This window comes from Adiantum capillus-veneris, chromosome 7, assembly GCF_014529385.1.
Source record: "Adiantum capillus-veneris isolate H3 chromosome 7, ASM1452938v2, whole genome shotgun sequence".
Classification (NCBI taxonomy): Eukaryota; Viridiplantae; Streptophyta; class Polypodiopsida; order Polypodiales; family Pteridaceae; genus Adiantum; species Adiantum capillus-veneris.
In genome coordinates, this window is record NC_140937.1 from 55,224,494 (window position 1) to 55,250,319 (window position 25,826).

The 25,826-nt window shown below is 43.6% G+C and overlaps 1 protein-coding gene and 1 pseudogene across 1 annotated transcript; both read left to right on the forward strand.

The window, feature by feature from the left end:
* The first annotated feature begins 1,617 nt into the window (after positions 1 to 1,617).
* Positions 1,618 to 2,223, forward strand: LOC147453879 (uncharacterized). Its single transcript, XM_086515945.1, has 2 exons — positions 1,618 to 1,982; positions 2,049 to 2,223. Exons 1-2 carry the CDS (start codon positions 1,618 to 1,620, stop codon positions 2,221 to 2,223), a joined length of 540 nt encoding a protein of 179 aa, XP_086372071.1.
* A 36-nt stretch (positions 2,224 to 2,259) lies between these two features.
* Positions 2,260 to 3,724, forward strand: LOC147453880 (uncharacterized; annotated as a pseudogene).
* The last annotated feature ends 22,102 nt before the right edge of the window (positions 3,725 to 25,826 follow it).

Sequence of the window (25,826 nt, forward strand, 5' to 3'; positions counted from 1 at the left end):
GAGTGCAAGTCCAGAAGAGCGCCGTCAGGGCTTATTATGGAGAGAGGGGCGCCATTGCATGCAGGAGAGGGGCCAGTTGCAAGAACGCGGCCAGTTTGCGAGGGGGGCGACCAATAGCGAGGTCGCTATTGGCCAAAGAGGAGGAGAGGTGAGCGCTGCAGGGTTGAGGAGACTTGCAGTGGCTGTGAGGAGATGGAGGGGCTTGGGGAGCTGCCTACAGTTGTTGAGAAGAGGAGAGTGGCATGTATCTCTAGACGGCCCAGTGCGGGTTGCTAAAGATGAGGGAGTTTGCCTGCTATACAGAAAGACAACAACAGCAGGTGAAGCACAGCCTTGAGCAGTTTGTGGCCGCCAAGAGAAGAGAGGAGAGTTGGCGTTACCTAACAGGGGTGTTGGAAGTTTTGGGGGGGGTTGACGTACTAAGGAGACGCTATTGCATGGTGATCTAAAAACTGCTTCCGATGGAGGGTTCCAAGCGGCCCGGTATGGAGATTGCATAAGACATAAGGGTGGCTGTGTACTAGCTGGGAAGAGCGGGATGCAAGATATGGCGACCATGGAATAAGAAGGCAAGGACGACAGTTTTATGCATTGAATCTATCATTGTATACCATCCGGCGACTGCTAGTCGGATAACATTGATATAATCCTACACTTTACATCTCTGGTATTGGCTCAAAGTATATGTTTTTCTTCTCGCTCTTGTGTCCAATGGATCCTATCATATTTGGGCTTTCGAGGGGTGTCAAGCATGTGGGTGCTCTCTAGGGGAATGAAGTGTATGCTAGTGATCTCCAAACGTCTGAAAGTGTCGAGGTTGTTTGTCTATGATAAAGGTTCTCTAAGGAGTTAAGGATGAAAGCCACGATTGCTTGCTTTGTGGTCAAGTGTATACAATTAGGGTTGGTCGGGTTCGGGCTTGGACATTGATTGTTAGCAGATTGGGAGTCTAGGTGTTTGTTTACTAGGGGATAGGGGTGTTGTGAGATCATTGGGCTATAGAGAGACATTCACTGAGTGTGCTGGTGGTTTTCTCATTTCCCCCTTTCCATCTTGTGGTGCCCCCACTGAGGATTCACTAATAGCTTCCTAACAAAGTGTTCGTGAATCAAGATGAGGCAAGATTTTCGTCCGGTGCTCAAAGGAGATGAAGATGCAGACGATTGGATTGCCGATTTTGAGCTATTTATGATGACAGTACTGCGGATGTCAAGTGATGAAGCAAAGCTCCGAACTCTCCCTTTCGTGCTGTGAGGTAAAGAAAAAGCTTGGTTTGATGGTTTAGAAGATGCACACAAGCAGAACTGGATCGGATTTCAAAGAGCAATTTCTACAAAGGTATCGAAACGTGGTGTCTGCTTCGGAAGCAGATGCAAAGATCAAAGGTTTGCAACAGGAAGTAAGTGCAAATTTTGATGCTTTTGTTGATAAATTTGAAGATTATTGGGGGGATTTTGCGGCTGCTACCCAAGCAACCAATGCGGGATATTTAAGCTAGAAAGGTTTCTATCTAGCTTGCATCCCTATGTTCGTGAGAGAGTGGATTATGAAGATCCAAGGACCTTTGATGAGGCTGTCAGAGTTGCCAGAGCAAAGATTCAAAAGATAAAGAAGAAAATGGAGGCAGGATTGTTACAATCTATAATCACGTCAGCCAGTGGACCTAGGCCCAAACAGATGGATGAGCACCAAGAGGTAAAAGCTCCTTTTCTTGATATGAATTTGATCAAAGCGCGTGAAATTGATGCCAGGCTAGAGGAGGTACAGAGAGGCATATTCAGAGTGCCACCTAATTTGCTTGCTCAAGAGGACGGGATGATAAAAGGCCTTGAAGAAGAAGTGTCGGTTCTAGAACCAGCAGCGAGGAAGGTAGCAGAGGTGCAAGAACCGAAAAAATTAGAAAAAGAGTGCGAAAGTTACTCAAGCTCTAGCAGTGCTTTGGACACAAATGCTACATGGGAGACAGAATCCATGTCTTCTAGGTATGAGACTTATGATGTTTTTCATGTGGATGAAGTGATGAATGATGTATATGAGTTGTCTGCCAGTCTGTTGAAGGTCAAAGAGAAGCATAGTGCAAGTACGAAGATGCTTTGTGTGCCAGTTGATCAACCTTCTCTTGTGTCTTGTGGTGGTGAGTCCTTGCTAGCAGAAGAAATATGGTTTGATTGCGCATCCAACTTGATTGAAGAGCAGGTTTTTGAGGATGACTTACAGGAGTGAGAAACAGAAGTAGAGGTATGTCAAATTGATTTGTCTATGCAAGGGGTGGGGCAACCTTGCCTTGGTGAGCATGTAGAGGTGTACTTCAAAGTTTCGGAGTTTGTGTATGGTCGTGGAGAGCTATCTCCGGGTAGATGACTATGGAAACTGATACAAGTGCAGCCTACAAGAGAGAGCCTCCATGCAAAGAGGAAGGTGCCACCAACCTTGCAGGTCATGAGGTGTTCCAAGAACAGGTTGAAGCTCTAGCAGGTCATACTCTAGGGTATGAAAATTTGGCCTTGGACCCATTTACAGAGGATTTGGATGCAGGTATGCAAGGCAAACATGTTTGCTTGGCTATGCAGCAGGTGGAGGCACATTGCAGGGTTTTGCTACTTTATGTGATGCTATGGATACATGTGTTATTGGAGGTTGCTTTACAGGTATCATTGTATCAATTGCAAGGCTCTTTTGAAGTGGACTATACTATGGACGGTTCTGTGGAAAATGACAGGATAGTTGCATATGGTACCGGTGCTTCAAGTAAAGGAATGTATGCTTATAGCGGACACGAAGACTTATGGATGCAGGGTGACAAAGCTCCATGCTATGAAGAGCTGGAAGGGTGGCATGTCTATTGGCCTACAAGTGCAAAGGAAGGTTTGGATGTACATGCTTTACAGGTGGATGGCAATGAGCAATGCATTACTTTTGATCCAGGTGGACTATACACCATGCTTGGGGAAGCTTCGAGCTTTCCATTTGACCCTGGAGGGTGATGCAGCAGATGCTTTTCTCTCTATCTCTATCCTATCTATATAGCACTATATCATCATTTTTCTTATGCAGTCTATGTAGTTATTTTATATTATTCTCTCTATACAGACTAACTTTATCTAAATAATACTTTGGTTGAGCATGAATGCTCAACGAGGGGGTGGGCAATGATGGTGCAGCCAAACATTGTCGACCAGGGAGAAAGCTTGAAGCAGGTACATGGAAGATACCAAGTGGGTAGTACAGTGATTGGCCAATTGTTTGATGTCACATATGGCAAGCATTTATGCTAAATGTGGATTTTAGAAGGTCAAGGACAAATTTTAGCACTACCAATCGGGGGAGTTTAGAAGGGCTCGAAGTGTCAAACTTTTTGGTGTTTCGTACAGCTCTCAATGCCCTCAGGAGTTTGGTCCTTATCGCTTCACATTTTGGTCTATTGGACAAGGCTATACCATAGAGAAGCTATCTATTGTAGATGGACAGCCTTGATGTAACCACGGTCGTGCTTCATTTTTGCTCAAGTTTTATATGAGTATGAGTTGCGCTCAAGGTGGACATCGACACAAGGCAGCTTCAAAAGAAGCAAAGCACATGTTTTTTCTTTAAAGTAGAGAATCTTGGGAGTTGAAGGGTGTGCATATGGGGGACAACCATAAGGCTTTTGACAAGCAGCAGTTGTTGCAGGCGTGTGTAACAAGGCCAAGCTAGAGGTTTTTTTTGGCTAAAAAATCTTTTAAAAAAAGAATGAAGGGTGATGGCGCTACTGCAGCGCATTGCAGTTTGCACGGGTGGCGACGCCATCTGGATGGTGGGGGGAGTGCAAGTCCAGAAGAGCGCCGTCAGGGCTTATTATGGAGAGAGGGGCGCCATTGCATGCAGGAGAGGGGCCAGCTGCAAGAACGCGGCCAGTTTGCGAGGGGGGCGACCAATAGCGAGGTCGCTATTGGCCAAAGAGGAGGAGAGGTGAGCGCTGCAGGGTTGAGGAGACTTGCAGTGGCTGTGAGGAGATGGAGGGGCTTAGGGAGCTGCCTACAGTTGTTGAGAAGAGGAGAGTGGCATGTATCTCTAGACAGCCCAGTGCGGGTTGCTAAAGATGAGGGAGTTTGCCTTCTATACAGAAAGACAACAACAGCAGGTGAAGCACAGCCTTGAGCAGTTTGTGGCCGCCAAGAGAAGAGAGGAGAGTTGGCGTTACCTAACAGGGGTGTTGGAAGTTTTGGGGGGGGTTGACGTACTAAGGAGACGCTATTGCATGGTGATCTAAAAACTGCTTCGGAAGGAGGGTTCCAAGCGGCCCGGTATGGAGATTGCATAAGACATAAGGGTGGCTGTGTACTAGCTGGGAAGAGCGGGATGCAAGATATGGCGACCATGGAATAAGAAGGCAAGGACGACAGTTTTATGCATTGAATCTATCATTGTATACCATCCGGCGACTGCTAGTCGGATAACATTGATATAGTCCTACACTTTACATCTCTGGTGTTGGCTCAAAGTATATGTTTTTCCTCTCACTCTTGTGTTCAATGGATCCTATCATATTTGGGCTTTCGAGGGGTGTCAAGCATGTGGGTGCTCCCCTAGGGGAATGTAGTGTATGCTAGTGATCTCCAAACGTCTGAAAGTGTCGAGGTTGTTTATCTATGATTAAAGGTTCTGTAAGGATCGAAGTTAAGGATGAAAGCCACGATTGCTTGCTTTGTTGTCAAGTGTATATAGTTAGGGTTGGTCAGGTTCGGGCTTGGACATTGATTGTTAGCAGATCGGGAGTCTAGGTGTGTGTTTACTAGGGGATAGGGTGGATGTGAGATCATTGGGCTATAGAGAGACATTCACTGAGTGTGCTGGTGGTTTTCTCATTTCCCCCTTTCCAATGGCCATAAGCTTCCATGATGATAGGAGCCAAGACGGGAGCTCATGTCCATCGGGAGAGCCAATGTGGCTAAAAATAAATAAGTAAAGGCGTTTTTTTTCTATCTTTCAAAATTTAAAGCGTGGGAGAGGAAAAAAGGGGATTTTTTTTTGGCAATTTTGGGTTGGGTGCACGACTTTGAGGAGAAGAAAGGAAGAGGAGGAAGAAGTTTTGGCAGTGTGGAGTGGAGAGAGCTTTCTCTCTCGCTATCGTCAGTTGTGGCAGCTCCTACAATGCGTGCATGACTTTGAGGAGAAGAAACGAAGAGGAGGAAGTTTTGGCAGTGTAGAGTGGAGAGAGCTTTCTCTCTCGCTACCGTCAGTTGTGGCAGCTCCTACAATGCGTCATCAATATCATGGACTTGAAGTTACTTACCTATTAACTACTATATATAGGCTCTCTTTTATCAAACACCTCCGGCTCTCTCTCTCTCTCTCTCTCTCTCTCTCTCTCTCTCTCTCTCTCTCTCTCTCTCTCTCTCTCTCTCTCTCTCTCTCTCTCCATTGCGACTCTCATCACCACAATTTTGGAGCATCGAGAGTCACTCATCAGCCATCTACATACTGCATCACATGTAACTTTCGTCCCATAGGTCATATTTGACCTCCCAAGACGATAAAAAAATCTATCTATCTCTCAATCATCTCTTTCTCTCCCTCTCTCTCATAGTGAGGACTAATGCCAGGCTGCATAGGAGGGAGAGTTGCGATGAAATTCGTCGGCTTTTGTAAAAAAGAATCACCTCTCTCTCTCTCTCTCTCTCTCTCTCTCTCTCTCTCTCTCTCTCTCTCTCTCTCTCTCTCTCTCTCTCTCTCTCTCTCTCTCTCTCTCTCTCTCTCATGCACAATGTCTTGGTGAGCGCTAGTGCTCTGCTTTAGTAAAGAAGCCAATAATGAAGTATGAAGTACTAAATGGACTCATAAAAGCTAACTAACAATTCGGTGACTTGAAACAGTAAGGGAATTGAGCCTAGCATACAGAACAAGGAAATTTCAATCTAAACACATCTTCAAACAAAAAAGATGGATAGGCAACCTTCTCTTACATTCAAAGGAAATGCAATCCTCTTCCAACACGCTTTCTTAGCACAATCACATCAAAGAAGTTTCAAATCCCCATGAGATAGATCCAGAGGCAAAGAGCCAATGGGCCATGTTGAGAGCACAAGTTGGGTGCCAATTGTATCAAGAAGTTAGCACCACAATCATGTGGATGAGTTGCAGAGAGGAAACCCCAAGAGGATTTGGCAACAAAAACCCACAAAAGCAAACTTGGCAATGACTTGAATAAATCTTCATATGTCTTCTACTTCACCATAGCTGAGGTGGATGAGCTTCTAAGAGAATTTTTCTCAGTGTTGTCATGTTGTGAAGTTGTGATGTTGTGTTGTCACGTTCTGAGAGACGGGCAAGTGATTGCAAGTTGCAACGAACTACAGTATCAACAAAACTAATGGTGTCCTCAATAGTGTTTCCTTCAGGCATGACAACCACATATGACTCAATCATGATTGTTGAGACCATCTGATTGCCCCTTCTATGCCTCTCATAGTGGGCACTAGCACCATGCTCCATAATACTAGGTAAAGGCGGTGTGCCTCACTGTGCTTTGCGCGTGTCTGCCGTCCAGTGTCCGGTCGCCCACATTTATCTCCTTATTCTTTATACATACAAAGAATAAGGAGCTCTCACTTATTCTCACATTGTGCTCATACAGTGAGATTTGGGAGCTCCACCCCACATCCTGTGTTCTCTCTCTCTCTCTCTCTCTCTCTCTCTCTCTCTCTCTCTCTCTCTCTCTCTCTCTCTCTCTCTCTCTCTCTCTCTCTTCGCACACGCACCGCATTCACGCACTCATAATTGGTATCAGAGCGGCTTTTTAGGAGCACACATGTGGAGCTTCTTTCACAGGTTTTCAAAGGATACTTTGGCTTGGATTCATGGTCTTTGCCGAACAATTTGCATATGGTTATGGTGCATGGTTGATGCCCATTGTACATTTTGGGGATCACTTTCAACTACGGTGAGCTCTCTTGAGAACATTGTTTTTGCATTGATCAAGTTTCCGGATTGCAACTCTGTCGGTGCTTGCTCATGCGCGGTCACTCTATTGATGTACGTTGCGTGCGGACTACCATTTTATGTGAAAATGTGGAGCCATTTTGGCATTTCTATTCATTGGCATTAAGTAGTGTTATGGTTTATGGTAGAGATTGTACTTGAATTTTTTGCTCAGTTTTTCAGGGAAAACTCTATCGAATTTTTCCCAGATTCTTGTCATGGTTTATCGTATCCACAGTTTGCTCTCTGATGGTTTAGTGGTCAAGTTTACTCTCACTCTGGCAATTATCTGTAGTTTTTTGGCTTGCGGTTTGCGTTGAGTTTTGACTCCCACTTTACACAGGTTTTGTATGCTACGGTTTTTGGCACATTGTTCATTCATTGAAACATTTTGGCAGTAGTTTTTCACTCACATATGTATGTCATTTGTGGTGCCGTTGAGTGATACTCCGAATAGAGCGATTTGGCTCAGTGTATGAATTTGTGAGGTGATTCTAGACGAGTACATTCCTCCATTGGCCATTTTGGGCATTTGTTGTTGTCTCCATTTCGATTTACTATTGAGTTTTTTGCTCCAGTTACAAGGAGACTCTGCCAAAATTCTGCCATATATGTATCCCTATTGCAGAGGCTAGTGAGCTTGACCGTTTTCTCACCTTCTTTGCTTGAGACAGTGGTTTGCTCTCGGGTGGGAGAGTCTTGTGATCTTGAGCATTGTTTGCCATTGTTTTGACATGGATATGGAGACACTTTAAGTTAGAGGTGGTTCTCGCTCATGATCGCGAGACTGACATGTTGGCATTGTAGCCACGATGGTCATATTAGGTGTTGTTGCTTCAGGCGTATGAAGCAGCAGAAGTAGTAGATGCATGGTGCTACTATGAGGATAGATGCTAGAGAGTATGCATGTGACGGACATATCATTTGAGTCTAGCTTGCCTTCAGGCTACTTTGCATCTCGGGATAGCACATTGTCTACGTGTTTTCTACTAGACGAGCATGTAGTTTTTCACGTGATGCCACGTTGTGATTTGTTTTTCTCTTTCTCTAGTGGGAGACTTAGTTGTGTGTAGTTTGTTGATGGTTCAGGATATGACATAGAGGGTGTTGGAGATGTATGCATGTCTTTACCTAGCGGTGCATTGCTTACCCTACGAGATGTACGTTATGTACCAAGACTCAGCCAGAGTCTCATTTCAGTGCATCAATTGCAGAGTAGTGGACATTGTGTATTGCTTGGAGAGTGGTCATTTCAAATGCATAGGGGATCACTGGTGATAGCCAAAGGTGCTAGGAGTGGTCTGGTATACCCTTTGCATATTTCTGACACACGACGCGGTGTAGTCTTTGTGTGTTTGCAGCCATATTTGGAGCGAGAGACAAGGCGTGTCTCTTTTGCAGATGTGCTGCATGGAGAGCAGGTTGTGCATTTGTCTTGTGGTGACGTTCACGCACACAGTGGTATCTCTGGGGATGCACAGCTTGGTCAGTCATCAGTTGAGGTGACATCAGTTGAGCCAGAGATCGATGCATTGTTCTATGATGCGTCTGATACGTTTGAGGGTGACAGTTTCCTTTAGACAACAGTGTGTGATTGCAGTGGTGCTGATTTTTTGATTTTGCAGTCATTCTGAGCAAATATGCCTTTGCCAGACAATGATGACATGGTGATGCATAGTCAGGTGATTCTTGATGAGGATGCATATGGCACTGAGGTTGTTGACAGGGATAGGTTGGCACACATAGTGCATGTTTCCTCGGCTTTCGAGTCTCCCAAGTTTGACCTTTTGGTCTTGAGACTTGATCTTCCTTATGCGGTTGGTGCATTTGCAGTGGGAGTTGTTAGTTGTGTGAACTGACACTGGCATTGTGCATTGTGGAGCCATGCAGGTCATCACTCGATATCTGCATCAGGAGTATCATCGTGGTTCTAGCTCTAGTGGTATGCATGTTGCATTTCCACTAGAGCGGTTATAGATGCACTTACGTGTTTGGAGTAAGCCAGTGGGCATAGGTTGAGAGCCGTCTTCTCTCACCTCTTGTATATACTAGTTGTTGGCTAGTCTTCTCACCCCTTATTGGCAGGCAGCCTTTAGTGGGAGAATGTTAGGTAAAGGCGGTGTGCCTCACCGTGCTTTGCCCGTGTCGGACGTCCAATGTCCGATCGCCCACATTTATCTCCTTATTCTTTATACATACAAAGAATACGGAGCTCTCACTTATCTCTCTCTCTCTCTCTCTCTCTCTCTCTCTCTCTCTCTCTCTCTCTCTCTCTCTCTCTCTCTCTCTCTCTCTCAATCGTCACTTCCACACTTTGTCTCTCAAAATGGGCGCTAGCGCCAAGTTGAAAAGGGAGAGAGTGATAATGCAATCGAATGAATCATTCTATTCTTGTTAGATATGCTCATTAGATTTTACCTTTTTGTATTTTTCACGCTCTCTAGATTTTGTTTTTAAACATACTTTCCGCTCGGATAAGAAAGTTTACATTGCAATAATTTACAAAGAGAGAGAGTGCGAGATAGAGAAAGGAATAGTCCTCGAAGAAGAGATGGAGATAGAGAGAGGAAAGAGAGAGAGAGAGAGAGAGAGAGAGAGAGAGAAAGAGAGAGAGTTGGAACACACACACACACACACAGGAAATATATATATATATATATATAGAGAGAGAGAGAGAGAGAGAGAGAGAGAGAGAGATAGAGAGAGAGAGAGGAGGGGGAGAGAAGAGAACGATATATATAAATATATATAAAGAGAGAGAGAGAGAGAGAGAGAGAGAGAGAGAGAGAGAGAGAGAGAGAGAGAGAGAGAGAGAGAGAGAGAGAGAGAGAGAGAGAGGGGGGGGGGGGGGGGAGGGGGAGAGAAGAGAACGATATATATAAATATATATAAAGAGCGAGAGAGACAGAGAGAGAGAGGACCAGAGGGAGATATATAGAGAGGGATAGATAGATAGATAAATTTTATTATCATCCTCGAAGGTCAAATATGACCTATAGGACCAAAGTTACATGTGATCTAGTATGTGTATGGCTGATGAGTGACTTTCGATGCTCAAAAATTGTGGTGATGAGAGTCGCAATGGAGAGCCCACACTCTAGCTAGGAGAGGAAAGTGTGTAGGTCTAAGTCATGGCTGAAAATGTGAGAGAAGCAAGTTCGGATGTGACCAAAAGTTGAGCACTCTAGTACTGTGTGGTACTCAGACTCTCGAACTTGCAGTGTGCATAATGTGTAGAGTTGATTTGACTCTTCTCCATTGCCCCAACGCCCTGTATCACATTGAAGGGAATGCGAGCTAAGCCGAATGGCTGCGATAGTGCGTATCGCTGACAAGGGGATAGGCTCAAGCATGTAAGTGTGAGTACGGTTTCCTCTTTCAGCAAAGAACATGGTTTTGTAGTTGGGGGCAATATTGGTGGTGTAATGTATGAAGCGTGACCCACCGGATTTCTCCCAAGCAGTAATACATTGGCATTATAGAAAAGTTTCATTCACTTGGGAGTCAATTGAGGCATTGTGTAGCAAGTGTAATGCATCCCATCTTCCAAACGGAGATTTTATATTTGCGAGTTTTTGTTTTTGAGCTTTTGCAATTGAAACATTATTTTTGAGCTTTTTAACACTTGTATTACATTAACAATATCTTCAAATATTAGTGTGGCATGAGAAAAGTCTACATTAGATTGTGCATTCAATCACCAAACAATCAAATGTAACATGTATGCATGTCTTTGCTTGTGGGAATGTATGCTCATGTACATCTTTTATTAGCTTGAAATGTCCTTTAGAAATGCACCATTGCTAATTCATTTTGATTGAACATCATATTTTGAAGAATACCAAACAATATATCTACCATAGTCTCAAAGTAACTTAGCAAATGAACTCAAGAAACCTCAAAACCAAATTAGATTCCACGTAGCAATATGATATGCATTCCCTTGTCAATGGTGTATATATGGACAAGAGCCAGAGTTAAGGGCATTGGACCAACAAGTTTTCATCATTGAAATATTCCTGGCCATACCCTTGTTGAGACGGAATCCAAAGGCAAATCTTCGAAGCACTTTTTTAAATTTCTAATATACACCACGTTTGGCATGCAATTCATCCAAGGAATTTTATTTTTTTTTGCTCCTACACAAAATCTTGGCAAAAATGCTATTTCAAAAAATGGGTAGATCTTGAAAACATGCTTATATTGAGATTCAACTAGGGACCCTGCCCTTGGTCATGGTAGTACTAGATATGACTTGTCCATCTACAAAATGCACTACGGGTTCGTATCTCTCCAAGTGTTGGAACTTCCTTGCAATCAATACACATGTCTCTTGACATAGGTGCATATTCCAATCCACAAGAATTGTAGCTTCGTAACCACAATGATCTTCAATATATTGGAAGCCACCAGTATCTATCCATTGTCCCTGCAAGTACACGTTTGTGTTTTTTTTTGCTTTAACCCTAGTATTCCACAGTTCCATTCTCTTAAATTGAAACACTAGTTATAGTTGTTATTCTCACACATAGCAACTTTGATCAAGGAGATTCTCGATCCCCCTTCTCTCAGCATGCTAGTACACAATGACATAGCATGCCCTCTCTCTCTCTCTCTCTCTCTCTCTCTCTCTCTCTCTCTCTCTCTCTCTCTCTCTCTCTCTCTCTCTCTCTCTCTCTCTCTCTCTCTCTCTCTCTCTCTCTCTCTCCGTAACCCTAGCGCAGACTAGAGCAGACCAACATCGTCTACCTCAGCCCCCCCTGGGCGAAGGGCTGCCCTGGGGGAGGCATTAAGCTTTAGCCTAGCCCCCCTCAACAGCCCACGCAGCTCTGTGCGAAGCTCTGCCCCAGCCCTGCAAGGACGGCCTAAGTCCGGGTTCCGGACTCAGCCCTACAAAGTACAACAGGCCGTGGTGCCCTTCGGCAGGGAGAGATTCCAAGCATTGTGCACCCTTGCAGGGGCGAGCACACCCGCAGCATGAGCTTCCACTCTACACTGTTGTTTTTCAACAGGGGAGGCGTCTGCAGGTCCCGATACACTCAAAAAAAAAAAAAAACCTTTTCAAAGGTTGTTGTAGCCTTGGGCATTAGAGAGGTTTTTTCGGCACTGGTTTCTGGTTTTCGGCTTCAGCCCTGCGAAGTACAGCAGGTCGTCGTGCCCTCCAGAAGATACTCGACACAGTTAAATCTGCAGGGGACAAATCTGCAAGTCACGACATAGGTCAAGCCTTCTCACAGTTCTGAAGTTCATAACTTTTTCAAAGGTTGAAGCCTTGAGCATTCTCAAAGGGTTTTCCCTCTAGAATTTGCGAGTCAGTGGTTGGTTCGCTTTTATCCCCTCAAGCACAGGGATGGCTACTCCAAAGACCCCCGCCAAAACAAGACCGAGTTTTGCAAGAGTGCTGGCAGCCCCTAGCAAACTTGATCGCATCACGCAGTTGCAAGCAACTCTTGATCGAGTCTTGGAGGAAAACTTTGAACTCAAATCTCGCTTGTGCAAATTAGAAGAACAATTCAAGTCTATGGTTGACCTCACCACCGACAAGGTAAAGGAGGTTGAGGCAAAGGTTAGCCAAGTTCACTCAACAACCATTGCCCAAGTAAAGACGTGTGTAACAAAGGAATCTCCGAACAAAAATCTCAAGAAGATAATGCCCTCAAGGTACGCATCGGTGGGCTCCCCTTGCAGTGGTGCACTGTTGAGGACACCCTTGAAGAGGCAATCATCAAACTTAACAACATTATTGAGCCAATCAACATCAAGTCAGAGAATGTCGCTTGGATCAATGATACACATCGTCATGTGCGTCCCGAGCATTGTGTTCTTACCTTCAAGAACAAAGAGGAGCGGGTGAAGTTTCTACGTCAGTCCCGCCTTCTCAAAGAAACCAAGCTTTGGATTGCAGAAGAATTGACCATGAATCAACTCAAGAGTAAAGCGAGCGAGCTTAAGAAGGTGCATGAAGCACGTAAGCAAGGAAAATGGGCAATCTATCGAGGTGGCAAAGCGATCAACCAGGAATTCCGAAATCCCAAACCAGCTCTCCCCCCAGCCGACCCTTAGGTTTTTGTTTGTTTTCTCCTTTTTTTTTTCTACCCTACCCTCTTGATGGGCCCTCAATCATTAACTGATATGTATCAGCACACACTGAGAATGAATCGTTGTAATGTTGTGTTCTTGGTCCCATAGGTCATATATGACCTCCGTGGACGATAATCCAATCTATCTATCTATCTCACACACACACACACACATTTATCCCATGAATACATTCTGCTATTGGTCAGGTGCGCACATCATCGCATCAATTTAGTGGTTGAGACTTTCACATTCAGGATAATACATCATATATGTCATCGTCCAGTATACTATGAGATACAAGGCCACTTTCATAGCTTATTCAAAGAGAAACTTGGACCCTTGGCTAGAGTCATGAAATATCCCGATAAAAAATGCCTCGAGTTGTTGTGATAGAGTTGCACAGACATAGGGAGAATCTCTTAAGAGTCTTGAGAAGCTTAGGCAATGAGAGACATTCACAGAGGGAGATCACTAACTTCTCTAGAGCAAGGACTCGACAGTCAGATGAGAAAGTTTCACAACAGACTTCAGAGCCCACCTATATTAGAGGTATATTAGTTGAAAGAGCCATGGATCTTGGGATAGCTAGACGTCCATGTCTAGAAGGGTGATGACGACATCAGCGGAAGCTCCATCAAAGGATCATGACTATCCTAGCACAACATGGGAGATGTCCAATACGACTATTTATAGAGGTGGACATTGACGATGCTCTTCAGTGAGACCGATGCAATACTTTCTCTGACAATGAGGGCATCCTCGAAAATTGATGATGATGATGATTTAGTTTTCCACTTTAGCTCATTTTTATTTTTATTTTGTGCCTACGCATTGTATTAGATCCACCAAGATTGTATCAGTTTGGTCTCATAGGTCAATTTGGCCTTTTGAAGATGTTTAATATAACATTTCATTTCATCTCTCTCTCTCTCTCTCTCTCTCTCTCTCTCTCTCTCTCTCTCTCTCTCTCTCTCTCTCTCTCTCTCTCTCTCTCTCTCTCTCTCTCTCTCTCTCTCTCTCTCTCTCTCTGTGTGTGTGTGTGTGTGTGTGTGTGTGTGTGTGTGTGTGTGTGTGTGTGTGTGTGTGTGCATCACTAATTTATTAGTCTTGATCGGGAGGCTCTAAGCACAAATTTGGCGAGGTTTCCCAGTGCACCATTGGAAAAAGTGATTGCACTACATCTATATGATAAGAACAAAACTATGCAAGAAACCGACACAGGCCTTAGCTTTTACAACGAGCTCCCCTTGAAGGAAATCCGCTTGAACTTGCGACTATCAAGCCAGACAATTCCCATACATGCCTCCTGCTTGGTAGTATTTGACAAACCCACCAACACCTCGTGCATTCAATTATGGATCATCACTGAACTCCAGGGCTCCCACAATATTAACATCAAAATTGTTGTCCAACCATTCTAAAAGCTCGCCCTGATTACCGTTAGGAGGAATTGAGAGTTTGTCATCTTTACAAGGGTGTGAGCTAGATATCAAACTCTCTGCCGACGTGGCAGGGAGTCACATGTACCGGTAACCGACAGTGCAGCACCTTTTTAAAAGGGTTAAAAACCCCCGCCTCCCCCTCGGTTTAAACATCATTTACGTTTGAACTCAAACCGTTGACAATCATGGTCTACACTCTAGTGTTTTGACTCATGATTCACTTTGTGGGCCCTTTGCTGTCATGGATGCTTGAGAGTCAGTCACACTGCACGCATCATCGCCTACATCATCGCTAGAAGGCTCTAGAAGAATCTAGAAGGATCTTAGAAGATTCTAGAAGGTTCTAAAAGTATCAAGGAGATTCTAGAAGTTTCTAGAAGCTTGGAGAAGATTTCGGAAGAATCTAGAAGTTTCTGGAAAGCTCTAGAAAGTTGAAGAAGGATCTAGAAGGTTCTAGAAGAACTAGAAGGATCAAGAAGGTTCTAGAAGATTCTAACCTCCTCAAGAAGAACCTAGAAAGTTCTAACCTCCTCAAGTAAGCTCCTCAAGCACTAGTATAAATAGGGGTCTTGGACCACAAGCCCCTCAGTCTTGCCAACACCAGTTGTGAGCCTCCTATGAGGAAATCCCTCTTCTAGTTCTTATGTTCAAGTCTTGTCCTTGCAATCAAGCCTTGTCTTGTACTCAAGTCATGTAATCCAAGTCTTGTATCTAGCTCTCTTAATAAATTATTAAGTCTTGTACTCAATATTAAGCTTATCATCAAATCCAAGTTCTTGTACATTGTGAGTGCCTCCTCTTACTCTCTTCTAGCTCCATACGCGCTCATAAGAGTTTGGCAAGACCACCATCTCTTAATCTTCTCAAGCCATCATGGAGCCGACGATGGAAGGTGTCATCAACGCATCGCAAAGCATCCAAGCTCAGTTACAAGAACTTTGTGAGAGTAACGCTCAACTTCAAGCAAGGCAACCCCTTATCTTGGGACCGGTGTTGCAAGATCTGCAATGTCAAATTCAAGAGCTTCAAGAGACAAGAGACAAGCACACGCTGCAAGATCTAGCTATTATCAACAACATAAGAAGGAGCCGAAGGTCAGCATGCCTGAAAAATTTGATGGGACTAGATCAAAGTTTAGAGGTTTTCTCCAACAAGTGCATCTCTTCATTCGAATGCAACAAGAGCGTTATCCAGATGATGCCTCTCAAGTAGGACTTATTGGAACCCTCCTCTCGGGTACGGCTCTCTCTTGGTTTGCTCCCTTATTTAAAAATTATTTTCTCTTCTTCATGACTTTGAAGCTTTTGTGCGGGAGTTCTCTGCAACCTTTGGGGATACTGATAGAGCAAGGGTTTTTGAAACCAAACTTAGAAATATCCACCAAGGATCAAGATCTGCATCCGTCTATGCATCCAAATTTCAACAGCTCACTTGTGATCTGACTTGGCATGAGGAATATTTCATTAGCCACTTTGGTGGGGATTAAAGGATGACGTAAAAGATCTTTTATTGACTATGCCAAAGGTTCACACACTAAGCGAGTCCATCTCTCAAGCAATAGAATGTGATAATCGACTATTTGAGAGGAGACAAGAGAGGCGTCTTGGGGCACCATTGCGACCCCAAACAGAAGTGACGCTTAATGGCTACACACATCAACAGGGCCATGAATCAAGCATTGAGCCCATGCAAATTGACTCAGCACGGTTTCAACCTCTCTCAGCCCAAGAGAAGCAAAGGCAACGCATTAATGGCTTTTGTATGTATTGTGGAGAGCAGGGGCACATAGTTCAACAGTGTCCAAGGAAGAGAAGGATGAAGGTGCAATGGCCTCAACGTGTTCGGAAAACATGGACGTTCAACCCCAATAAAGACCGACCGGTTGGACAAAAGACAAGCAAAATAAGGTCTCTTTCTTCCCGCTGATTCCACTTCAAGTTTTATGTTACCAGTCAAGATCCATATGCCGGGTAGGCACATGGATTGTGAAGCATTACTAGATTCAGGCGCAAGGCGTGCTTCATGGACAAAGAATTTGCAAAAGAACAAGGCATACCACTTGTGGAGAAGTCTAATCCAGCAACTGTAGAAGTCATTGATGGTCGTCCCCTCGCTTCAGGGGATGTCAGGTATGAAATCGCCCCATAGAAGTAACATTGCAGGAGCATGTTTCAAGAATAGCGTTCAATATTATACAAAGCCCAAGTAGTCCAATTGTTATTGGGCTACCGTGGCTTGAATTACATAATCCTGACATCGATTGGAGGGCTCGGAGAATTGAACACAAAAAGTCCAAAAGCAGAAGGGAAGGCATAATAGGCCTATATATCTTGGAGCCAAGGTCTTCATGCGTGCAGCCAAAAAGTATCCAACTTTCCTGATATTTGCAACACCAACCGACACGTCGAAAACAAAAATCATGGAGGCATTGCCACGTCAATATCAAGATTACAATGATGTTTTTGAAAAGAAGAATGCAGACCTCTTACCGGAGCATCGACCCTATGATTGTGCTATAGAGCTTCAGGAGGGAACCCAACCCCCTTTTGGCCCAATATACAAGCTATCTCAAGATGAATTGGTAGAATTACGGAAAAATATTGATGAGAATCTTGCTAAGGGGTTCATACGGCATTCAAAGTCCCCAGCAGGAGCTCCAATACTCTTTGTACAAAAGAAGGACGGAACTCTCCGGATGTGTGTGGATTATAGGGGCCTAAACAAGATCACCGTCAAGAATCTCTATCCCCTTCCCTTGATCCCAGAGCTTCTTGAGCGCCTTGGCAAGGCAAGAATATTTACAAAAATAGATCTTCGTGGTGCTTACAACCTAGTCAAAATCAAAGAAGGTGATGAATGGAAGACAACCTTTCAGACAAGGTATGGCCACTTTGAATATACCGTCATGCCATTTGGTCTCACAAATGCCCCAGCTTTTTTTCAACATTTAACGAACGATATCTTTCGGGAGTATTTGGATTATTTTGTGGTAATATATTTGGATGATATCTTGATATTTTCCAAGGATCAAGAAGAGCATGAGCACCATGTACGATTAGTGCTTGAAAAGCTTCGTGCATCAGGGTTATATGCAAAGTTCTAGAAGTGCTCTTTTCATCAATCTAAGGTGGAATTTCTTGGTTATGTAATTTTTGAAAAGGGAATCTCCATGGATCCAAAGAAGGTTCAAACTATCCTTGATTGGGAGACACCCACCTCGGTAAGAGATGTTCAATGTTTCCTTGGATTTGCAAATTTTTATCGTATCTTTATATAGGGATACTCCATGGTGGTTACAGCACTCACAAGGTTGACAAGCCATAATAAGTTTGTCTGGGACTCAGAGGCCGTGAAAGCATTTCAGACTCTCAAGCAAGCTTTCACAACCGCACCCATTATATTTCATGCAGATCCTACAAAGCCTTTCATCCTAGAAACAGACGCTTCAGATTTTGCCCTTAGCGCTATTCTATCCCAACTAGGAGAGGATGGTCGAGTACATCCAGTGGCTTTTCATTCCCGCAAGTTCTCAGCTACAGAAATCAATTATGAAATCCATGACAAAGAGCTCTTAGCAATCATCGACTCCTTCAACACTTGGCGTCACCTACTTGAAGGAGCTCCTCCTAAGATCACTGTCTATATAGATCACAAGAATTTGGAATACTTCATGACATCCCGCGTCTTGAATCGTTGCCAAGCCAGGTGGAGTGGTATCCTATCAAGGTTTGATTTTCTTATGTCTTATAGACCGGGCCGTCAACAAGCTAAGCCAGATGCCTTATCAAGAATATCCTACCTTGCACCTAGAGAAGGCAACGCAGCATTTGATCAACAAGAGTCAGTGATTTTGAAACCTGATCAGCTTAAGCTAAACGCCACCATGAGCCAAGCTCTTGAAGATTCTACTTTTCTTTCTAAGGTGAAGACGCAAATTGCTAAAGATCCACTTGCTCAGAATATTAGACAACAACTACAAGGACAAGAGATCAATGAGGACGTTCAAGAATTTGATGGACTAATTTACTATAAGGGTCTTCTATATATTCCACCAGGACTAACAAGCTTGGACGTACTTCAGCAATGGCACGATCTTCCATCAGTAGGCAGGGCATTTTGGGGTTAATAAGACAATTGAGCTTCTCTCCCGTGACTTTTGGTGGCCTCAAATGTGGAAGTTTGTCAAGGAGTATGTAGGCACTTGTGACACTTGCAATAGATCAAAGGCCCCTCGTCATCATCCTCATGGGTTGCTCCATCCCTTGCCCATTCCAACCAAACCATGGTCATCCATCTCCATGGATTTCATTGTAGAGCTACCCTTGTCGCAAGGATTTGACTCCATTTTAGTAGTCTTGGATCGGTTTACAAAAATGGCACACTTCATTCGAACCACTAAAACCATCACCAGTGAAGGTATGGCCAAACTCTTTCTACAGCACATCTGTCGTTATCACGGATTACCGGATGACATAGTTTCTGATCAAGGCCCACAATTCATCTCTAGCTTTTGAAACAGCTTATTCAAGCTACTCAGAGTACAAATCAACCTCTCCTCAGCCAATCACCCACAAAGTGATGGACAAATTAACAGAGAGAGTAAATCAAGTTTTGGAACAGTATCTCCGTTGTACTATCAATTATCACAAGGATAATTGGGTCGAGCTCCTACCGCTAGCAGAATTCTCCTATAATAACAATTTTCATACCTCCACCCGTCACACTCCATTCTTTGCTAATTATGGTCAACATCCCAAACAGGATATCCACAGACACTATCAAGTCAAGAATCCAGCTGTTATTCATCTTACACAACAATTATCTGCAATTTACAAAGAACTTACAATTCATATCAAACAAGCTCAATCCAAGTATAAGGAAAGCGCAAATCTCCATCGCATGCAGCATCTAAAATACAAAGAAGGGGATAACGTGTGGCTCCTCTGACATGATCTGCGTTCATCTCGTCCCTGTCAAAAGCTTGATTATCAAAGGTTTGGCTCGTTTAAAATTATCCGTTAAGTCAATCCAGTCACCTATTGACTCCGATTGCCCTCATCCATGAAAATACATCCAGTCTTTCATGTCTCAGTCCTAGAACTTGTCACACATCTAAGATCCCAAGAAGAACCCTCCAACCACCTCCTCCGGTTGAGATTCAAGGACATGACGAATATGAGGTCGAGAAAGTCCTAGATTCGTGAGTTTCGCGTGGCAGGTTACAGTACTTGGTGCATTGGAAAGTCTATGATGTTAGTGAATGAACCTGGGAACTAGCACACAATCTACAGCATTCATCTCTCATTAAAGTCCAACAGTTCCATCAACAACATCCATGGAAGCCCAACTCAAGGAACACCACTGCTCCTCGTGGAACTCGTCGCTAGAGGAGTGGGTAATGTCATGGATGCTTGAGAGTCAGTCGCTACCTGCATCATCGCCTACATCATCGCTAGAAGGCTCTAGAAGATTCTAGAAGGTTCTAAAACTATCAAGGAGATTCTAGAAGTTTCTAGAAGCTTGGACAAGATTCTGAAAGTATCTAGAAGTTTTTGGAATGCTCTAGAAAGTTGAAGAAGGATCTAGAAGGTTTTAGAAGAACTAGACGGATCAAGAAGGTTCTAGAAGATTCTAACCTCCTCAAGAAGAACCTAGAAAGTTCTAACCTCCTCAAGCACTAGTATAAATAGGGGTCTTGGACCACAAGCTCCTCAGTCTTGCCAACACCACTTTTGAGCCTCCTATGAGGAAATCCCTCTTCTAGTTCTTATGTTCAGGTCTTGTCCTTGCAATGAAGCCTTGTCTTGTACTCAAGTCATGTAATCCAAGTCTTGTATCTAGCTCTCTTAATAAAGGATTAAGTCTTGTAATTAATATTAAGCTTATCATCAAATCCAAGTTCTTGTACATTGTGAGCGCCTCCTCTTACTCTCTTCTAGCTCTATACGCGCTCATAACAGTTTGGCAAGGCCACCATCTCTTAATCTTCTCAAGCCATCATGGAGCCGACGATGGAAGGTGTCATCAACGCATTGCAAAGCATCCAAGCTCAGTTACAAGAACTTCGCGAGAGTAACGCTCAACTTCTAGCAGGGCAACCCCTAATCTTGGGATCGGCGTTGCAAGATCTTCAACGTCAAATTCAAGAGCTTCAAGAGACAAGCACACATCAAGCACAAGCTGCAAGATCTAGCTATTCTCAACAACATAAGAAGGAGCCGAAGGTCAGCATGCCTAAAAAATTTGATGGGACTAGATCAAAGTTTATAAGGGCTGTCTAGTGGGCTTAGTCCCTATTGACCTTTAGCTTAAGTATTATAAAGGGAGTTTACTAGTGTCATGAGCCTGGGGAGGGTAACAATGTTATATGACCCCCCAAAGTTACAAAATTAAAATGCTGAAAATGAACAAACAAAAAATCAAAGTGCCACAATGTAAAATCTTAAGCTAGAAGAGAAATCTCAGCTTGATTTGGTACTTCACTCACATGTGTCGCCTATGGTACTAGAGCCCTAGAGGTTCCCAGTGTGGACGCTTTTCCTTGAAAAGCAAAAAACCCAAGGTATACGAAATAAGCACACACATAAAAATTGAATCACTACGAAAAGACTTCGGGGGGTCAAAGAAAAGGTAATCAGTCAGGCGATGATTTCATGAGAAATTCCTTTTATTGTGCTTAACTACAAGGTTTTCTAGGTATAGCCTCTAGTCAGCCCTCGAACATGAAATACTTGGCTCTCGCGATTAAACAACTTAATTGACCAGCGAAAATTAAGAAGCTTACCCATGGTATTAATAGTCGATCTCTAGTGCCTTTCGGCCGTTAAATTAGCAGCCCCAGACTTGCTTAATTTTTTACCTTTACATCTATTTATGCATTTGATTATATTGCAATTTAATCTTTATTGCTGACAAATTGTTTAAAATTCTGTTACCAATCAAATTGTCTGCCTACAACTGCATATGCTTTTTAATCGCTTATGAGAATGCAATTACTGTGCCAATGTTGTTTGATTTTGTAGTGACTGAAGAAGGCTAAGGACATTCATCTCAAATGCTCTTCCACCTCGATGAACGAGCTTCAACTCAATAGCTTCCGAGGATGGAATCTACATCAGGAAGGGGGGCATGTTAACCCGCACAGCTCACAGACACCCTATCACCTACGACGGACGTCGTATTATTTATTTGGTACAGTCAGGTACCGGGCTTGTCGATCCAATAGGAAAAGGGTAAGAGTGATCGCCGATGAGAGGCGCACTCTAAAACTGGAACGTATAACGTTTGGGTAAGATTGGCTAAGTGTGGGCGTCCAAGTGTGAATGGGGCGAGCTCATATAAAAGTCAACTAAACCTAAAATTCACTCATTCTCTCATTTGTGCAATTGAAGAGTGCTCTTGCTCCATCTCCATCTTCTTCTTCTTCATCTCCTTGTGTGTGTGTGTGTGTATGCGTGAGAGAGTGAGAGAGAGTGTGTGTGTGTGTGCGATCGAGCATTGTGGCGGCACGACGACGGCGAGGCGGTTGAGCGTGGCGTAGCGGCGTCTCCCTCTTCTTCGCGGCGAGGAGTCCTCCACGAAGCAAGCCTAGAGCGGTGAGTGACACACCATCGTCATCTTTGAGCTTACTAGTTTAGGCTTGTTGTGTGCTTGGAGCCATTTGTGGCTCGCACGCGGTGTATCGGCAAGTTCCTTGCATTGACACGTGCGACATACGCGCACATTAATGCCTTAATGTTATTATTTTAAACCCTGATAGCGTTTTTTACCTTCTTCTACATCATTATTAATCAACATGTTCAACATTCTAGCTTGCTTTGCAACAACTTCTCTCACCCTCGGCTCGAGTGCTTCTCCCTCTCTAATCCACCTCTTTTGCAAACTCAAGCTCCCCCGTACCAAATTTTATTGCCTCACCTTCAACAACTGTTCTTTGCTTTCCTCCAGCATGGCCTCAACTTCATTGTCTTCCTGATTCTCTTAGTATGGCTGCTTGTAGTATGCATTCTCTTTCCATCACCCTTTCATATCAGATTGCTCTATCATCGGCCTCAACTTGTAGTACCAACCCCTCCCAGATTTCCATGTCTTGATGTGGACCTCCATATACCATTGCTTTATTGGCAACTTCAAGGTTTCCTTGATTGTTTATTGGTCACTTATCCCCATCCTTGTGGTGGATCCCTTTTCTTTATTAAGTACGACTTCCAAATCTCCTTCAACCTTGTGCTTCTACTTCACAAGAATTTGAGTTTCTTTTTTGTGTACTTACTTTTTCTTACAGTTTTGTTGATTTTCAACAACGAGATCCCAATCTTTCAGCCATCATATAAGTTTGATGGTTCCAATTTTATGTTTTGGAAGATGAAGATCATGGTTGTTTTATGGCAATCAACTTGTGGGATTGGCTTATGGACCTTAAATATGTCCTACTATTTCTCCAAGGATGCACTTGAAAAATTCTATGTATCAGATACAATCAAAGGTTAATTAAAAAACCCTTCCACAATTTTATACATTCAAATAAATTAACTCCTCTCTCTTCATAAACTTACAACATTTTCTAGAAAATTGTGATTCTAGCCTATCTTATCGATGTAAATCTGTAATTGTTTGGAGCTAAAATATACCCTCCTCTCAAGCACACATGATACACCTACAACTCTAGAAGGTGCACCCCTTGGGACTATTTTGGCTTCCTACACTACTGCTTTTAGGCTCCTTCTAGGTCGATAACTTTTACCTGAGATGCTAGTTTACTAGATTCGATACTTCATCATTGGTTGTCATGCAAGCCATGGTGATTCGTTGCTCTTGAGAAGATTGTTCAACTTGTAATAGTCACAATTCCTTTCTCTTTAGGCTCTTATTTCTCGTATGAAGTAGCTTCAAGACAAGCTTTTTATTTATGGCAAGGTGATCATTTCAAAGGCTTGACTTTGGCCATCCTTCCCTCATAGTATGACTCTCTTTACTATTCCCTTGTTTTGTCTGCTTGTGCTACCACTTGGGAGGATCTGTAATGGAGTTGATAATTACCTATTTATTGCAGCTGACAGGTGGCAAAAGCATCAGCAGTTATTGGACTATGTGAAAGGATATACAATTTATGTACAATTTATGATTTAGGTGCTCTTTATGAGCTTTGGTCATTTATGACCGACCGGCCAGTTTGTACTCACTTCGACCATTCAAGAAATCTATAAATTAAATACGTGCAAGAGGGAAATGGTCACTCTTACACGGGGGGAGGTTGCACCCAGTGTTCGTGTCTTTCTTCTCTCCTCTCCTTCCTTCTCTCTCGTCGGGCCGACGTAGCACTCTGCTCTAGGAGGTGCATTTGCACGTGCTCTTTCGCTCTCTCCCACTCTCTGTCTCTCTCCGTTCATGTTGAGCCCAATTATGGATTTGTGTGAGTCGTTAGGTATGTAGAATTGTTGGTTTATGGCTTGTTGTGTGCTATTTCAAGTATTTTGTGGGGCTCTATGCACTCCCGTTTGTAGCAGTGGTATTAGAGCCATGGACACGCTCTTGAATTTGCAAATATGTATAGATATGAAGAACTATAGAAGCAATCTACCAAAGCTAAGTGTGTTTTAACCTTATGTTGGTAGTTTTTTTTTCATCTACTTTCGATTTCCATGTTCACTAGGAAGCAAGGTTTTTTTTTAAGGCTTGAATAATTCATAGCTAGGCATGGCTAATCAGACCTTGTCATAGAGAGATTAATCATTCATGATGGGTGAAAGTTAACTATATTTGGGTTGATGCATCAATTAATATTTGATTGTGTTTATGGGTATATGAAAGCAGTAGATGTATAATAGAGAAGAAGGACTAGGATGAGTATCCGAGCAAGACGACTATGAGAACATGCAAGTAGTAATGGAACAAGATGGATTTCTTTTTCAACTCCACATAGATGATCTCGATAGCCACTGAGGATTATTTGAATTAGCTGACTAGTTTCACTCATGACATGCGAATTTTGAGCAACCTTCGAGGTCCTTCCCATTGTACAATGTTCAAGGGAGAATCAGGGACTGCTGGCCAAAGCCACTGCTGAAAACCTGAAAAAAAATTCTTGAAAAAATCTTGTTGTCGTGGGAACGACCCCTAAGACAAATGCTCATGCACTGCTCTACAATTGCGCACCCTCCTTGTCATGCCAAACAACACATGAGTACATGCAAACTAATCACGATGCAGGAGGGAGCGGAGCTCCAATCCCCTAGGGTCTGCACTGATAGAAAGTCGCTGGCATGGGAGTGTCGACCACGTCGTGGCGGCACGGTAGCTTCACGGACGACCGCTCACACTAAAGATTGGTAGCAAGTTGCATGGAGTAGTGCAGCGGCAGTCACGTGCATGCAACCCAACCATTGGATGATATTTGTTTCTCTCTCTCTCTCTATCTTATTCTCATGCAACCATCATCACCCACCAATCCCCTCGTCCATGCAAAGACGGAGCGACCCCTTCTTTTCGACTGCCATGGAGAGGTTCTGAAGAAAGGGAAACCTACTCTGGTGACCCTATTGCCACCGCAATTGTTTCTTTCTACCTACGCCCTTTTGGCCCTGGCTACCTACGCCCTTTTGGCGCTGGCTGCCTACCAAGTGCAATTGGCTGCAATGCTTTACGGCTCAAGTTCTTTGCATGCTTATCAGCTCAAGTGCTCTCTATTCCTGCAAAATGGCCACACTCCCCCTCAACCAACTCCAATCCAGTCCCATGCATTAACCTCAAAGGGCTGGCCTCAAACAACTCTCTCCCCACAACCATTGCACCATAGCGTTTGCATGCCTCACTGTGTTCAGCTTGAGTATGGAGTCCAAGCTTCGGGGGCCAAGAGCTAAGAACCCACTAACGTAACGAGCCGTCTGTGTTGTCACTCGTTTACCGCCTTGCAAGAGCTTCCACATTATAGACGACCCTTTAAAACAAGAACGAGTCCAAAAAACTTAATCACGTCTCCTGCCAAAGGAAGGAAAAACGCCCATGAATTTATCTCTCCCTTTTTCTCTCTCTCTCAACCACTTTTTTCCCCCCTTTCACAGAAGAGTGGCCTGCAGCTTGCATGCACTCCGCAGCCTTTCAATGAAAAGTATTTCGCTCTTGTGTGCTGGATCAATATGACTATACAAAGGTGGACATTACAAGAGCTCGTAGTATATGCTCGCCTCTTGGACTGCATCTTCAATCGACCCGAGCCTCTCAAGTTCAAGTAGCGAGTTTTTAGTATTGGATGAAAGGGAGTATGTAATGGAAATGGCCTATTAACTTTAAGAGTAGCAAAAATTACAGAAAGAACTTTTGTGAAATTATTTTGTGAGCATGGCGGGT